Consider the following 10,968-nt stretch of genomic DNA (forward strand, 5'->3'; position numbering starts at 1 on the left):
ACATTATTTTGGCCATGCACATGTCATAATTTTAAATATGCAGCCATATGAGATAAAATTTCAGCTGCTAGATAAGCACTATCACTTCCATTTACAATGTCTACTCAAAGAGAAAAACAAGAGTCACTACAATTAACTACTGTGTATAATCTTAGGCAACAATGCAAAGGGACCCAAACTTTGAAATGAGCGATAGCTTGGGCATTTCTTACTGCCCTAGCTCCTGCCTTCCTTCCATTGTGTGATTCCTCTTATAATCTCAGTCAATGGGAAAAACAAGGAAACAGATGTCGTTTATCACTAAATGCCCCAGCTATCAGTCAGCGCAGCTATGAAGTCTGTCCTGAATGACTTCAGAACAGAAAGCCTAGCCAAGAAGAGGAGAATCTGGTCCCCAACCTTTGAGAAAAAGGAGCTAAACAAGTTTTGGTAGTTACAGAATTATAAAAACAAAATTACTTAAACGAAGAAATACTTGCTGAACTGGATGAGTCTGTTCAAAACCGGAAGTTGCTCAAGCCACTCTATGAAAGAGAAGTTCAGTTTGGAAATGCTCTCCCAAGAGTCTAGCTAAGATGCAATCTGGTAATATTTCCAAACATGAATTAGTGCACAGAGCTTAAATTTGCACAGATAGCTAATGCAAAGTTTACTTAGACATCTCCAAAGGAAGAATATCTGTGTTTGCCTCTTTTTTAGCCCCTGGACTTCGAAAAAGTAGCAGAATACAGGTTTGACATTGAAGCAACAGATCCCACAGTTGATCTTCGCTATTTTAAATCCGGTGGCTCTAGAAGCATTTCAACAGTCACCATTGAAGTCACTGATGTTGATGAGCCTCCTGTCTTCACTAAACTACCATATGAATTTAAAGTAAGGGAAAATGATCCAGAAATAAGAACACTTGGTTCAGTTTGGGCACACGACCCTGATGCAGCTAAACGGAAAATCAGGTAATACAACACCAGCTTTAGTAATTCTATTTTAAAGTAGAGAATTTGTTAATGGTTCCAAGAATTTGACAAAGAACTGAGACTTTGGTCCTATTTTTCAGAATCTGCATGCCAAAAAAAAAAAATTTTTGATTTTTCCAGCACTGCAGCCATGGTTATATATGATAACCAACAAATATGAACATAAATTACATTTACCCATGTAATTACCACATAAACTTACTGGCAAAACATTTGCACATTTACAGGAAAATGCATAATCCTGGATATCTTTACATGGTTATAATTTATTGTTACATTTTTTATTGTAATAACTCTCTCAAGCATGTGCTTTGAAAAGAAAATAGACTTCTGAAAGAGCAAAAGATAGTAATCTGGAAACTTTTTCCAACAGATATATTTCACTCTCACAGCTTGCATAATTTTAGGGAAATATTCTGAGACCACCTCGTCAAGATATTAATGTAATTTGTCACACAAAACCTGCCTGACCTTCCACTATGAAGAACTGAAGTGGAAACACAGTATTATCACTCTTGCATTGACATATCTGTTTTTAAACAAAATACAGATTTATTCGACGAAGAGCTAGTCCTAATGGAGACTATATTAGGGTATCCGATACTGGAATTATTCAACTTCCCAAGCCGCTGGACAGAGAATTCAGTTCCTCATACAACATCACTGTAGCAGCTCAGGAAATCCTTGAAGATGGTAAGTGCTATCCAATTCCCTATTTGAAAGAAATCAGTGTACAACTTTACAGCAGGACTGTAGCTTATCAAAAAGGAAAGCCACGACCCGACAGTCTGTTTCCACCGAGCTACGAATGAAAGGGATGCTTGCAGGGTTTGAACAATAATCTTCCAAATCAAATGAGTACCTACAAATAGGCCAAATACAGTTTTAAGATTTGGCCCCTAGCTATTTATGCTGAAAATGCATTCAGTTTGTTACAAGGAATAGTAAGGGCATGAGGGGAGGAAGCAGCTTGGGAAACCAGGATAAGCCCGTGGTTAGAGCAGAAACATGCCAGCCAGCTTCACCCACTTACACAGAGTTACAAAATCCCCCCGCCCACGCTGCCGCCCCGGGGAGCATCGCTGCACAGGCATTCCCGCAGAGCTTCACTTGGGTTCAGGAAACAGGGCAGGCCCGGGGGCCAGTCCCAAGTCAGTCTGGGGGAGGCCGGCCTTTTCTGGAGGGTGAAAGATATTTAATAATATAGACGTGGCCTGTTCTGTACCTGTTGCTTTAGTGCCAGGGAACGATGCTGGATCCCATAGCCACACAGTGTGAAGAATAAGGAAGCAATTGTCATTTTCTTCCTCACAGATCCTTGATAATTTAGCCCAATAGGAGAGTTTTAGGAAAATATTTGGATCTGTCAAAGGCAAAGTTTAATTTTATGAAGGAGGTAGAACCTCTCCATGCATGTCATGCAGGAGGCACAGAGGTGGACACAAACAGTGGAAAGGTGGGGCTAGACAGCACTGAGATTCCAGACATCTCAGAGACCTGTACTGTTGTTGTCATTTCAGGCCGTCTTTCTGACAGAGAATCACATGCCCAAGTTCATGTAATAGTTACTGATGAAAATGATAATGCTCCAGAACTTGTTTATCCCGAGGAACCCAGAGTGTGTGAAAATGCTGCACCAGGAAAGGTGAGACAGGAGGAAGAGTTTCTCCCTTAAACCTGAATTATCTACTTGCAAGCTCAAGCAAAAGATGTCTTTTAATAAAAGTTAGTCTCAGTTTTCATACCCAAGCACCCGATCATTTCACTGCTTTCCAAAACATCAATGGTCAGAAATCTCTCTTCAGGACTTTACACTGTTGGAATATTGATTTCTTTCTGCTTACGCACATGGGCTGCACAGTTCCTATCCCTCCAGACTTTTGAGTATGTACGTGCATTAGCAGTCAAGCATCACAGAGCAAAAATTAGCAATTCAGTTTTATCACACAAATGTTCATACATGATACTGAGAACGAAACCATTTCAAAATACTTAGAGAAACGTTGCTGCATAAAACGTTATTGTAGTATTCATCAGAGTGTAAGTATCTGCATGCACAAATAGTGTTAGTATTTCTGGGTTTAGATGTTTGGCCTCAGAGACAAGTATTTAGCCCATACATGTAATGTTTGTTTAATTAAGAGACTTTGTCACAGACTGGACTCTCTAATGGAATCTGTTAGAACACACAAGGTATTATTTCACCATTAATTTATTTTTTAAAATACCTTTAGGACATAATCATACACTTTTTTTATATTTTATACATCTAATCTACCCCAGGTTGAGGTTTTCAAAAACAAGCACGTAATTCAAGAGTGGCAGTCTCAATGATATTCAATGAATGAGAGTCCTACTTCTAAGTAAGTTGAACACTTTAGAAGACAGCCATCTTAGGAATTTCAATGAACCATATGTCTTTGAGCATAAGACTTTTTTTATGCTTTAATTACACAAGACTTCCTCTTCTGTTTCCCACTTGTGAGTAAAGGGGCAAGACTGCTCTTTTTGAGGACCTACAAGGAAATTACTTGCCTTGAAAGAACTTGAAGAGGAGCATCACAGGATATATTTGTCCTGCCCTTTACTGAAGGGTTATACAGGATACACAGCCTAGCTCTAACTTAAATACTGTAAGCGGTTTTATCACTGGAGGCAATGTATACTGAAAATTATGATCTCTTCCATCTTCGTAGGTAATCATCAGGATTTCAGCTACTGACAAAGATGAAATATCACCTAGAGGTTTCTTCAAATACTCCCTGGCCACAGAAGATAGCAACTTCTCCTTGGTTGAGAACTATGGTAGCGTATCCCTGCAATGCGTTTTCTCAGCTAGCCAAAGTGAGACACTAGGACACAGGGGAGAAAAGCTCTAGCAATGACCTATGATTGGTGTAGCTGTGCTAAGTAACAATTTATTTTTAAAGGCTTAATTTACTGAAAAAAAAATGTTTGTTGCCACCCAAGTTTCACTTGGTTCTCTGAAGGCTGGCTCTGTCTAAGGGGAAGATGCACCAGCTGACTGATGATCTATAAGGAAAATCTGGTAGAGATTATCACTTAATTAGATGTCGTTACTTCTTCCAGATAACACAGCTAATATCACTGTCAAATATGGACAGTTTAATCGTGAACTTGCCAAAATCCACTACCTGCCTGTCATCATCTCAGACAACGGTGATCCTGAGCTCAGCAGCACAAATACACTTGTCATCAGTGTCTGCAAGTGTAATGAAAAAGGCAACTTCACTTTTTGTGAGGAAAGAGCTAAACAAGTTGGAGTTAGTATACAAGCACTGGTGGCAATTTTCATCTGTATCTTCACAATCATTGGTAAGTATTTGACTTTTATAATGTTCTCTGACTTAAAATGTAGGGATTATTTTGTTTTGTTTTTTCTTAACTGAGATCTACAAAAGCTTTGTGGCTATAAAATGGTCACAAAGTCAGAAATACTGCAACTATTTGATTCATGTCACTTGCTCTTTCTATTTGGCCTGTTAGCATAGTTTCAGCTACAAAGCTGTTCATTCTACTGGAAAGGCTGAGTCACTGGAAAGGTTATTGCACGTATGCATAATATACTTGATTTACTGTTACTAGGCTCACATGCAGCTATAAAACAGGAAATTTGTGCTGGGGCAATAACAATAGGATTCCTGTTGCCAAAGGTTGAACTAGTCTGGAAACCCTTTCAACAGTACAGCGAACATATATACATAAATAAATCTGTAACAAATCAGCAGACCAGTACCTATTTGCTGTATTTGGAATCTATCAGAGAAGGGGCAACATTTTTTCTTGCTTGAGAAGAGGCCTCCTTTGCAGTTACCACATAAGTAGCATTTGATGCCTGGCATTAAAAGATTTACCAGTTCAAGGCTGTAGTTGATTCAATGAATTTTTGACACTATGTATTTGTACTTGTGATTCCAGCTCAAGAGTCAGTTGTACAATTCCTGTACAGACTGAACTGCTTTGAGAACACACAAATCCTACAGTTAAACAGTATTTTAAACTATTTTCTTAATAAATATTTGTTAAAAAAAATTCACTGTGGAAAAAAAACATTTCAGACTGTGTTACATATCTTAAATGCAATTTGGTTTACTTCCTTACTTCTCTATTTACATGTGCTCATCTAAGTTTTCTTTGCAGTAATCACATTGCTAATTCTTCTAAGAAAGAGACACAAGAAGGATTTGAGCGGTCTTGGGAGGAATGTGGCAGAGATTCATGAGCAGCTTGTCACTTACGATGAAGAAGGTGGTGGTGAAATGGATACCACCAGCTATGATGTATCTGTACTGAACTCTGTCCGCAAGAAGGGTATAAAGCCGGAAGCAGTTCCCTCTCCATATGCACAAGTCCAAAAGCCTCCTGGAAATATAACTTCTGGTGCTGGAGAAATGGAAATGATGATTGAGGTTAAGAAGGATGAAGCCGACAATGACAGGGATTTGCTGCCATATGACACACTTCACATTTATGGCTACGAAGGTGCTGAGTCCATTGCAGAATCTCTCAGTTCTTTGGAATCAGGCTCCTCAGACTCAGATATTGATTATGACTTTCTAAATGACTGGGGACCCAGGTTTAAAATGTTAGCTGAGCTGTATGGATCAGAACCAAATGAAGATTTTGTGTATTAAGTTCAAATTAGCCATGAATTTTCCCCCTCCCACTACAGATAGACTTCAAGAGCCTGCCAATGGCCAAAGAAGAAGTCGCAGCTCTTCATCCAAGCCGTACTATGATTTCAAACAGACATGAAAAAAAACCTGACAGCAGGTTTAAAAAGAAACACATGGATCACATATATTGACTTCCCCCAGCACTGCTATCCTTGCTAACATTCAGTTCTTTCCCCAAAATTGCTGCTCGAGGACCTGCTCGAGCCTTCTAGGACACAACTTCTCTCCCTATCCAGACAGACACTTCTTAAAAAGTGGTTTTGTCCCCAGTTTCTCCTTCATTCCTCTCCTCCTCTACTGTTTTCATCTACATGCATTCAAGGTCACCATCCGCTGGAACAGAGAGGTTTGCTGGCATTGGGAAGGAATGTTTTGAATAACCTCCTGTATCTCCAGCCAGCTGGTTTGCCTGGCCCTCTTGTAACATCTTTATTGATATTCCACGCTTATGCTTACCCAGCAGAGGAGAGGAGGAACATATGGTCTATCACTTAATATCAGAAATTATTCCATCACTTTCAAAAAGAGGCATGATTTTTCCTTCTTTCTAATCTATTAATTATTCTTGCTTTATATTATTCTACTACATATATGAGTTACTAAAGATAAAATTAGACAGGATTTTTAGATGCACAATCTGGCTTCATCTGTCATTTTTAACAGCCTGATGATGATTTCAGGTACCTTTCTGGCATGCTAGAATTTGCTCTAGCTAGCAGCAAAATTGTTTTTTCTTTCTGTAAATAGGATCTCAGTGTTACTCAATGGAACATATCCTGCAGGGCAGGAAATGTGGAGATCAGGGGAATGTTAAGACTCCAATACTGTAAATCTCTCTGGATGGCAACATAGGTCTCACTAGATTTCTAAAGAGGTTGAATACATTTTTTATTCAACATTATTAAAGCAATTGTATTTTTTCAGGGACAAACAAATGAAGGGCCTCATTACTGTGAAACTGTTTTGATTTTTTTCTAAGCAGGTACTGTAAAACGGGTATTTTCCACCCAGGAAAATATTGTAGACTTCCAAACCAGAATGCTACACACCCACTCATTTGTCTGCATAAAAGAACCGCAAATGTAAGTAAGGTTTTGGAGCTGCAACTACCACGTCCCTGGTAAGCACGTGTTCAGTTTCTCACCTGATGAAGAGCCACAGAATGAACAGAATGAAACTTCCCATGCAGAAAGTTACCCAGCCAAATACGTTTTGTAAAAAGCGGGTCTCTTAGGACAACAGCCTGTCTCTGGCTTCTGGCAATGCAGATTCCCATTGCCTTCAACAGGAACAGAGCCCTACCACACAGATACTCAATTTTGCAGAATCTGTACTGGAGCTGTACGTATTAGTTTAGTTGATTTGATTATTTAAATTTGGTAGCTAACCAAATAACACTAAATCTTTTTTTTTTCCTAAACCATTATAGTGGAACCTCACAAATTTGCTTTTCATTTATTCCTGTCATCTCCAATTTACACTCCTTTCCCCCAAAACGCTTTCTTGGCAGGAAATAGCAATGCACTATAATATGGTCTCACATTAGTCCTCACTACTGTAAAAAGTTGTCCAATACAGTACTTAGCTGGACACTAATGCCTGCTATCATCAATAAAGTAATCACTCAAATTTTCAAGTATGAACTAAAGGAAAACCAAGTAGAATTCTGTCCATCAGTCAAATCAGCTTTGGATCACATCCTTTATAAAAGAAGTACATTTGAGGATGACAGTCTTGGTTTTATTTTTAATGTGTTCATTCTCCTCTGTTTTTCTTAATCCAGTCAACAGTGTATGCTATTGAGGTTCCACATGTTAGTGTATTATAAAGAATGCTAACTAATAATACTTACAGTTTAAGGTTTTCATCAGTAACTAAGGTATTGGCTATCAACGGGTAAAATTAGTTATGAAATTATTTAGTGCAGTAAGTAAAGTACTTCGGTAAGCATCATCCAGATAGTATTACCTGTAATCGCTATTTTTAAGCCTATTTTCTAAAGCTATTTTAAGGAACACTGTATCAAGTTCCACTGTATAAAGATGTTTGCACTGGATAGTTTCTTTTTATATTCTGTACTGTATTTTTTTTTTTTTACTACATAAAAGCCAATCTCAAGTTTGGATTTTCTGTGCATTAATGAGTTTCACACAGAAGGCAATACCAGGCTTTGTACCACAGTGAACTCAACCATAAAAACACTGGTACCTAGGCTCTAAATGAACTCAGACTAGACACGAATTCACCAAAGAACTCTCTGTAAAAGAAGTGTTCTCCCACTCTTTGGAAAGCTGTCAGTAAAGCTCCTGGGGTAAGGAAGAGAAAAGCCCCAGCAGTCGAGTCTGGTTTCAGCAGCTGGTAAGGTTGAACCCTCTGACTTTGGAGGACTCATGTCTGCCAGTGCTACAGGATGCATTCAGTTTCTGAGCAGATGTTTGGTATTTTAGCAGCCAGTCATCAGGGTGATTTTGAACCACCATGTTTACTGAGATCCTGCCCTTTTTTCCTACTAGAAAAGTACTCCTCTCAAATGGTAAAGGACACACTGCAGAACAGAAAGTACTAACACCGTGGGTGAGCACATACCACCCACCTCTGGGGGAACAACACATATGCCCACTACCTAAGTGGTCTATCAGTGTTACCTCAATGGGAAAAAAGAATGACACCACCACCACCTGCTGTCGTCGTCTTCTCTGATCTGCTGCTACAGATATATGCAAGCAGGATCACTCTGTAGTACACAAAGAGCTCCAACTTTCTCACAGTCCAGGATTTAGATCGGACATGATAGAACAGTACACACCTGTGACAGAAAATTACCCCTAAATTTGCAGCTTTAGATAGCACAGTTTCTTACCATTTCTTTTCGCTACTAACAATGACTACCCCAATATATTCCCAAGATTATTCTAGTGCTTTAAAAAAAAAAATCACATCAATTTTCCCCAGATATGGCACTTATAATTTACAAAGCCTGGAATAAAGCAAAAAAGTTCAATTCCTTCACTGCTAATTGCCATGAGCAAACTCCAGATCAAACACACTTTAGCACAAGTTGTATTAAAAACACAATAGATGTGCTAATTATGTTATAATGAAATGCATTTTTCCATAGAAAGAATTTGATTAAACAGCTACTTGCAACTTGTATCAGAGATTCTCATAAAGGTTTTCATTATTCATTTAATTAATATGCATTTTAATCTCTTATCCCTAAAAATATATCATAAATTATTATTTTATTACATTCAGGCACAGAAGTTCATGCCATTTAATAAAGGTTTTTTACTCCCACACCATTAGAAATTTTTATGAAATAATGACTTGTGATCAGAATCCTTGATAAGTATCAAAGCAGAAATGAAAAGATGAATATTAACACCTGGCACACTGCCGCACTTCCCAGATAGGTCAGGTGAGCTAAGGTCCCGTTATCAAAACAAATTTCCACTGTTCAGAGAAAGAAAGAACAATTGTATCGGGTATTACCCGATTACAGTCCAGTACTACTGATACACTATCAGGAAGAATGTAACAGCAAATCCAGTGAAAACAGAAGGATTAGTTATAAAATGAAAAAAAAAAAAAATCTTTTCTGAGTTCTTGTTCTTCAATCAGTGGGTTCTTCCCTTTTCTCCTTTCAGCAACAAGGGCTTAGAATAGCACCAGAAGGGACCAGCCAACTTGGCAATCAGACCTGCTCAAGCACAGGTATTGTCATCCAGCCAGGACTAACTGTAGTGATCGAGTCATGTAAAGCCACACTGGTTTTTTTGGAGCTTAGAGTTTGCAGTACAGATCCACCTATACACGTTTATTTCAAATGTTTTCACTCCTATGCATATGTCACATGCAGGGGAAATGCTCGTGGTGGTAGTAAACATGCAGATATACTATCCTCTCTGGCTAGAAATAATAGTTATGTTTATTTCCATTATATTTCAGGTGGGGCTAGGACAGATAAAAAGAATAATTGTCATCTTTCCTGACCTATTCTCCCTTCCTACTATTTTTTCAATAAATGTTTCAGGTTTGAGGGAGTAAGAAATAAAACTCTTGTGGTTTTACCTTCACATGCTTCCCGGAACGAAAGAAATCACCAAGGTGATATCTTCCCCATTTAAGAAGCTATCACAATTTTACTGTAGCACAAGTCACCAAGTCTTACCAGGAACTGAATAAGAGTCTAATCAGATCAAAGCGAATGACTTAAGCCTAAATCTAGTCCATAGAAAAAGCATGACAGAAAACAAACCAGCAAAGACACCCTTTTGGTCTGCATCAGAAAAAGGAAAAGAAAACAAAACGAGAAAAACTCTTTTATGAGCAGTAAAAAACCATGGATCTTTGCTGACCTCTCCCAGCTTCCTGACTTTGTTCCTGCCTGACCTGAAAGAAAAGGGAAAAACAGCATTTACTTCCACTTATTCCCAGTGGGGGGCTGTCCCACCTGCTTTCCCATAAGACTCTCTTAATTCATTCTAGTTAAGCCCTTCATCAATGCCACAATCAATTACAAATCTCTGCAATTCTTTCATTCCTCATTAAAAAGGAACTTCTACTTGAAAGCCAGTGGTCTGAATGAAGTTACCAAAACAAGCAGAACAAAGCAAGGCAGAGTTCACCAGGCAAACACATCTGAAAAATAAGCCAAATAAGGTTTTTCAGAAAGTCGGTAACAGCTGGACTGCAAATGGTCCAAGGAGCTCTTCTGGCAGCCTCACTACAGCTCAAGGCCTGACCTGCAATGCCCTCTACAAACCAGTACATTCTCAGATGGAAAGGTTCAAAAGGAGGCATCATGTAGCCATCTGCTGTTCTGACCTGCAGAAAACCTCCTACATTGCAGATATTTCTTGGGACGATGTCTAGCCGCTACAAACTACTTTTATGCAACTGGGGCAGTACAGAGGAAACAGACTGAAATGTGAGTCCAAATTCCATCATTTTAAAATGTCTTTTCTGAACAACTGTCCGTGCTTTCCTCTCCCCATTTAAAGAGCAAACCTGAAGAACCTAAAAATGCCAGAACCCCAAAAGGAACCTGAAGCGTCAGATTTTACTGCCGCACTTGCTGCACACAATACGTCCCACACCACAGATGTATAAAACGCACGCTAGCGCAGCAGCAGAAAATCACGAGCGAATTTAGCACGAGTTAATCCCGTCAGTACTGTGCCATTTCACAAACTGAGCTAAGGAAAAAGCAAACCTCCAGCTGCAGGGACCAGCGGCTGCCATGGCCACAAGCGAACGCCTGGTGGCACTCGATCCCAGCTCTCCGGCAAGGACGG

General features: G+C 39.1%; 1 protein-coding gene across 2 annotated transcripts in view; it reads left to right on the forward strand.

Annotated features, from left to right (window-relative positions):
• The window catches only part of CDH5 (cadherin 5), a 30,228-nt gene extending 22,432 nt beyond the window's left edge, over nucleotides 1-7,796 (forward strand). For both annotated transcript variants that reach the window (XM_052797325.1, XM_052797326.1), the window contains exons 7-12: nucleotides 700-953; nucleotides 1,525-1,667; nucleotides 2,495-2,619; nucleotides 3,671-3,779; nucleotides 4,065-4,310; nucleotides 5,136-7,796. In XM_052797325.1, the coding sequence (XP_052653285.1) occupies nucleotides 700-953; nucleotides 1,525-1,667; nucleotides 2,495-2,619; nucleotides 3,671-3,779; nucleotides 4,065-4,310; nucleotides 5,136-5,629 (1,371 nt within the window). In that variant the 3' untranslated portion in view covers nucleotides 5,630-7,796. The remainder of the gene's footprint in view (nucleotides 1-699; nucleotides 954-1,524; nucleotides 1,668-2,494; nucleotides 2,620-3,670; nucleotides 3,780-4,064; nucleotides 4,311-5,135) is intronic.
• Nucleotides 7,797-10,968: the final 3,172 nt, after the last annotated feature.

Source organism: Harpia harpyja, chromosome 9 (assembly GCF_026419915.1).
Source record: "Harpia harpyja isolate bHarHar1 chromosome 9, bHarHar1 primary haplotype, whole genome shotgun sequence".
Taxonomy (NCBI): Eukaryota; Metazoa; Chordata; class Aves; order Accipitriformes; family Accipitridae; genus Harpia; species Harpia harpyja.